The sequence below is a fragment of the Sciurus carolinensis genome, chromosome 1 (genome assembly GCF_902686445.1).
Source record: "Sciurus carolinensis chromosome 1, mSciCar1.2, whole genome shotgun sequence".
In the NCBI taxonomy this organism is placed as follows: domain Eukaryota; kingdom Metazoa; phylum Chordata; class Mammalia; order Rodentia; family Sciuridae; genus Sciurus; species Sciurus carolinensis.
The window spans coordinates 172,087,042-172,094,027 of NC_062213.1; the positions used below are offsets into that span (position 1 = coordinate 172,087,042).

Here is a 6,986-nt window from a genome sequence, read left to right on the forward strand (position 1 = left end):
ACAGATAATGTTAGATAAACATGAGTATATGTTAAAAGGAAAAACTGAAGCTTAATAACAGTGATATAAATTTGAAATAATCAAAGCAATGGAACATGGAACACTTACTTATAAATACACACACATACACACACACACACACACACACAACTACAAAACCATACCCACCAAAATCCAGGTAATTGTGTCTGAGGAAATAAATAAGGAGAAGAAAGTGTTGTTTAATATTTGACTGAATTTGAAAACAATTTAATACTTTAAACAAAGATATGGGAAGCAAACTTTAGTCTCTGCTTAATTTTGTTGATTTCTGTTAAATAGTTATATGTTACAAACCGGAGAGTATTTATTCAAAAACATTTACTGAATCTTGATAAGAACAACAGGAGTCTATGAACTTTTTGCCAGGGCCTACTCCCATCTTCTATTCTGCCCCAAAATTTCATGGTAGAAAATTTATCTAGGAGAGATAGGCCTTAAAAATTGTACCTTTACTGCTTTGCCAGCAAAGAGCACTTTATTTGGAGCAGAACACAGGGTGTTTTTATAAACAGTAGAGATCTCAGGGCAAAACAATTAGAGAGAGTTAACATCTGAGCTACATTAGTCTGGAGAAGAAAAAAGAAAAAAAAGGAAGGACCAACCAGAAATTCATGGAAAATGACATCCAACTTGCTAAGATGACTCTTATCCATGGTAGTAAATAAGACTCTGTGTACTGGGGGAGATCAGAATTTATATTTTGCAAAATATTATGTAAAAAGTCCAGTCTCAACAAACTATGATGAGGCATGCAAAACAAGAGGAAGATATGACCTATACATAGAAATAAATGCAGGCGATGGACAATGTCTTTAAGATGTTCTAGATGATGGAATTAGCAGATAAGATGTTTAAAGAATTTATTATAAATGTGCTCACAGAGCTGAAAAGAGTGTTTAAAATGTTTAAATAACTTGTAGTAATGACTCAATCACAATCAATAAATAGAAACTATATTTATGATATATTATATTATTAAATAATATTAAATTTATAATAAATTGTATTTACAATATAATTTCAGATGATAATTCTGATGGTGAAAAATAAACTAACTGAAATGGAAAATAATTTACCAGAATAATTCAGTACATATTTGACACAGAAGAACCAGTAAACTTGAAGCTATCTCAATAGATATTATACTATCTGAAGCACAGAAATTTTATGGGAGACATTGATCTGCACATGCAAGGAGCTCAACAAACTGCAGTTGGAATAAACACAAAATGATACACTCACCATAGTTAAAGAGTGGAAAGATAAAGATTAAAAACAGAAAGAAGAAAGGCTTATCACCTAGAATGAAACGACACTGCTACCATGGCTTAGTTATAGAAGATAATGAACAACAGAAGGTAATCAGATGATATATTCAAAATGCTAAGAGAAAACCAAAGAACTTGTAGATGCTCCTTTCATTCTCTTCTTTTTATATCTACAGAGAGCATAGAACAATTTTATATTATAGTGTTTTCTTTTTGCAAATTTTATTGAAGTTTGATTGATGTACAACATATTGCACATATTTAAGGTGAAAAATTTGATGCTGATTGATATATCCATATATCCTCTGATCTATAACTACAATAGACATGCCTTAATTCCAAATTTTTCTAAATACTCCTTCATAATTCATCCTCCCCATTCTCCTGCCACCATTCTCAGGCAACCAATTTATATGCTTTTTGCTATTAGAGATTAATATGTATTTTCTGTAATTTTATATGAATGAAATCATAAAGTACATATTTGTTTTTATTTGACTTCCTCCACCTAGAATAATTATTTTGGATTCATCTTTGTCATTATATGAACAGCACAAGAGTGTTCATAAGAGGTGAGACTTGGAATCAGCCTAGATTCACATCAACAGGTGAATGTAAAGAAAATGTAACATATATGCAAAATGGAGTATTATCTAGACATAAAGAAGAAACAAATCCCATCATTTGTAGAACAGTAGATGGAACTAAAGGATTTATGTCAAATGAAATGAGCCAGACTTGAAAGACAAGTACAACATGTTCTCTTTCTTATTACACATGAAAGCTAAAAATAGTCACCCTGAAAGTAGAATAGAGATTGGGATTGGTGTTGGTGGGGTGGGAAAGGGAGATAGAATTTGATCAGTACACACTGTACACAGATATAGAAATATTTCCCTGTAACCCCTTATTATGTATAACTAACACATTTTAATAAAAATTAGAATAAAAACTGTTCTTAATAACTACTATTACAATAAATGATACTGGAGTTGGAAATTTCTGCTTAGATTTCATTTTCAGGAATTTCACTCATCTCTGAAATGGAAGAAGGGTTTCTTAAATACAGCATTCCTAAATGTTTCTTTTACTTTTTTCTGTGGCTATTGCTGTTAAAGCTGCTGCTGCTGCTGTGTGTGTGTGTGTGTGTGTGTGTGTGTGTGTGTGTGTGTGTGTGTGTGTGTGTGTGTGTATGAGAGAGAGAGAGAGAGAGAAAGGTGGGGGTAGGGAGAGTTGTTTGCAAGCGTTGGGGGAAATTTTCTATACCACAGAAATAGAAGTGTCCTTTTATGTTTTCATAGTTTTTTAAAAATTTTTTCAAAATATAATTCATGCTCATTATAACATGTTAAATAACACAAACTAATAAAGAAACTTTTTCCTTTTCCTCTGTCGGTTTCATTTCCATGAGAAAGCAGAAGTTCTCCCCCTTTATTATCCATGTACATACACATATCTACAAGCATGTATAACACAAAGAGCATTTTTTCTACATAAACACTTTGTCAAATCACAAGATATTTCATTTGTTTATTTTTTTTAGTGGTCATAATGATGCATTTTCAGTTATGTGTACATACACAAATTTACAGTACAGATGAAAATTCCTATTTAACTATCATGAGTGTGTTAGCTGAGTATAATCCCAAGCAATTTGAAAATTGGGATACCTAGAACTCAACAAAGACTAGTAGAATTCTGAAATGTCATCCTGAAGAACAATTTTCCCGTATCTGAAATTATCTCAAAGAATCATATAACAATGAGAAACAAATCTCAGAGGGCTTTAAAATTGGCAGAGAAAGGACACTTTAAAGCAGCACATCCTTTTTGACATGTACAATTATCAGTTCAGAATGTCATAGGAATACAAATGTCATGGTCATGGTAATCATGAGCATAAATTGTCTTTTCTGGCATGCTTTCTATCCAATAAATATTCATCAAGAACTAGGATCTAAAAAAAGACCAAGATATAACACTTCAGAAACCACGGTTTTCTGAAGGAAACATTGAGAAGGTAGGATTTTCCTCATGTCTCTAAGTTACTTCTTGTTGATCCTGAATCCATACGGTATTAATATCCTAATAAGTTAGGATCCATTAGGAGGAAGAGGAAGACTCATAAGTATGGCAGAACTTGGGATTTTGAGTGATTTTCAGTAAACGTAGCATGTGACTGTCATTGGAATCATGTTCTGCATGCAGACATACTGAAAGAGGTGGAGAAATTCTCAGGTATGGTTTTAAGAATTTCTGAGGACTGCTACAAGGATAGAAAACCATTGGCATACTATAATAGCTAAGACATTGGTACTATTCACATTTGCATTACTGTAATAAAATACCTATGATAACTATCTCATCTCACCTTTTAGAGGTTTCAGTTCATGGTCAATTGACCATATTGCTTTTGGGACTGTGGTAGGGCAACAAATCATGGCAGGAACGTATGGCAGAGGAAATTTCTCACTTCAGGGAGGTCAGGAGTAAATAAGAGAGGAAAAGGAATAGACTGACGTCCCTCAAATCCCTTTTAGGACACAGTCCAATGACCTAACTTTCATCCTGTGAGTTCTACCACATAAAGATTCAACCAATTCCCAATACCTCCATAGTTGGTGACCAAGCTTTTAACATGTGGGTCTCTGGGGGGACAATTATCCAAACTACACCAACTCCAAAATGATATAACTTGACTCAGGGTAAATTATCAGGAATTGCTTTATCTTAATTTGGCACTATTGAGCAGTGGTGGAATCTTTAAGAAGCCAGTCTTAGTTGGAGTTCTTGGGTCACAGGGAACATGCCCTTGAAGGGTATTATGAGACCTTAGTCTCCTCTTCTTTCTCTTTTGCTCCCTGGCCATGAGGTGAGTAATAATAGCTTTTCTCTTGATAAACTGATTATATCCAATATTTGTTCTAGTAACACAAAACTGATTAACACAGTTTTTATTCCCTTTTTACTGATGAGGGAACTGAGGCATAGATAAGTAAGTTGCCCAAGTCCCAGAACAAATAAATGACCAAATGAGGATTCAAATCCTGGCTTTCTGGCTCCCATAACCATTAGACAAATGGTGCTTGACACCTAATAAATATTTGTTCAATGTTATGTCTTATTAGATGGGATCCAGGAGAGGGAGGGTGGAAGGGGGTGGGGGCAGCTGGGAAGAGGCAGCTGGGACAGGACTGGGGCTGAAGGGAAGAGCTAGGCTCCGGTTTTATACCCCGTGTCACCTTAACAAAATCACTTTCTCTCATAAAACCTCATCTGCCTCAGCTATAAAATCTGGACACTCACCTCTTCCCAACACCTTGTTCCCAGAGGTGCTGGGAAATAGAAAGTGATAAGAAGGGAAAAGGATCAAGAAATTCAGAGAAGAGGTGACAGCGCAGGGTAAAGGCATGGAGATGTGTGGCCCGATGTGGCTGAGGCCCTGGTGCTGCCTCCACCCCAATATGTGTGCATGCAGTCACACACACACGCGTGCACAAACACACACGTGCACACACTTGTATTCATACACTCACAGGCACACACTCAAACACACATAATACGCGCACACACATATGCACTCACAAACTTGCATGTACACTCACACACACGAACATATTCAGGCTCACACACACACCTTACAGACATGTTCACATACAAACATTCTCACATGCACACTTACATATACACATTCACTTCCACACACATGCAAGTGCTCACATGCATTTTCACACATTCACTCATTCAGTCACATACATGGGCATACTTCAGGCACTCACACACATACAAACATGCACACATGTGTACAAGCATGGACCTATGCACACACTCACATGCACTCAGGCACACACTCATTCTCATTCTCAGGTGGCCCAGGTGCTGGCAGGGCTGGGCTGGACCACCTAACCAGAGCAGAGAGGACTGGGCCCCGGCTTCCGAGGAAGAGTGTCTCCCATGAGCAGTGAGGCATGTCCACCTCACCCCACCCAGGAGACGTGAACAAGGCAAGGGGAGGATGAACATTTGAGCTTCTAAAGCAGGGATGGCTGCTGCTCCTTCAGATCTTAGTTTTCCAGCCACATGCCCTTCTTGGAGCACAGTCTCAGCACTGGGTGGACAGCCAGACACACAGCTCCAGCAGTTGTGGACACAGTGTCCCTGACCTGAGGGGTGGTTGTGAGCCCCGCCTCAGGCTGAACCCAGGTCTCTGGTGCAGAAGGCACAGTTCACAGCCCTGGGCAGCATATGTTCTTTCCCCCATGGGTTCCCACACTGTGTGGGGTCACATATAGGAACCTGCCAGGGCACCCTCCTTCTGAGAAGAGGCCTGGGGTTTCCTCATGCTCACAGAGGGACCCAGAGCTCTGCCCTCTACAAGTGAACCGCCAGTCAGCCTGGGTTCCTAGGCCCTCTCTGGACCTGGTCAGAGGAGCCTGCTATCTTGTTTCTTTATTCTTGACCTGAATTATTTTCAGGGCTGTAATTAGTGGGGGCCACTGACTGAGCAGAACCACTTCCAGGGACTTTTCTTTGTCCTAATGTGGGTGTGGCTGGCAGCTCCAGTGACCTGTCACTGTCCCTGTCCCTGTGAGCTCTCAGGCCCTCAGCACCCCCACAGCCCTGAGGATTCTGTCATGCTAGACAGCTTGAGAGGTCCCTGCCTCTAGCTCTTCCTACCTCAGACACCCAACCCTAGCAGAGAGCCCTGCATCCTCCTGGCTTTCCTCCACTCTAGGTGTGGAGGTGGTGGGTGGGGAGGTGGTGAGAACCAGGACAGGTGGGACAATGGCTGGTGCTGTGTGTGAGTGTGTCTGAGTGTGTTATTGTGAGAATGTGAGTGTGAAAGTGCAAATGTATGAGCAGGGATAGGAGTGCATGTGTGAGTGAGTGTGACTGAGTGTGTAATTGTGGGTGTGAGTGCTCACAGGTGAGTGAGTGGGACCTGCCTGGGTGTGCAGACAGCTCCAGTTTCCACTGGGCTGAGGGTTCTCCTGTTAGTTTTCCTGGGCAGGGCTTACCTCCCTGCCTGCCATTCTGGGAGGAGGAAGTTAGTTCTGAGGACAGGTGGAAATGTGGGGTCAGTTGATGGGAGAGACTAGGGTTTTTGTGAAGGTTTGGGGATCCATTTCCTGAGATGGTTGGGGATTTCAGCTGATTCCCCTAACTTGCCTGCTCTTCCCCTCACTTGCCTGCTGTTTTGTATAAGCTGATGTATCACCTTCAAAAAGGAAAAAAAAAAAATCTTTCCTACCTCGCCCTCCAGCCCATGCCATTGCCTGTAACTCAGGGGCTTCCTGTGAACTCTTGAAAGCCCTGTAACCCATACCTAGGAGGTGCCCATTGGACACTTGTCTGAGGGGTGTATTAGCGGGTCACTTGCTTGCAGGGTGGATCAGAGTGGGAGGCTGTTCCACTGGCCCAGAAAGAGAGACTGAGAGGAGTTCCTGATCAGTGGGAGGAGGTAGGAATTTGAGGTTCCACATGGGGAGGGGAAGGAGGGAGGTCCACTCCCAGGCCACTAGCTCATGGATCTTCCAGCCAGGAAGTAGCCACCAATGGTCCCTTGGCTTGCACAGATTGACGACTGGAAAGGAAATGGCAAGAGACAAGGACTTCTTGAGTTTGTCCCAGGCCTCTGCCCTCCCTTCAGGCGCTAAGGGGTTGCGGAGGGTGAGA

At 40.6% G+C, this 6,986-nt stretch overlaps 1 protein-coding gene across 7 annotated transcripts in view; it reads left to right on the top strand.

Annotated features, from left to right (window-relative positions):
• The window catches only part of LOC124985989 (putative selection and upkeep of intraepithelial T-cells protein 1 homolog), a 30,968-nt gene extending 29,863 nt beyond the window's left edge, over positions 1 to 1,105 (top strand). For all 7 annotated transcript variants that reach the window (XM_047554641.1, XM_047554640.1, XM_047554635.1 and 4 more), the window contains one exon: positions 1,067 to 1,105. In XM_047554641.1, coding sequence (XP_047410597.1) covers positions 1,067 to 1,092 — 26 coding nt within the window. In that variant the 3' untranslated portion in view covers positions 1,093 to 1,105. The remainder of the gene's footprint in view (positions 1 to 1,066) is intronic.
• Positions 1,106 to 6,986: the final 5,881 nt, after the last annotated feature.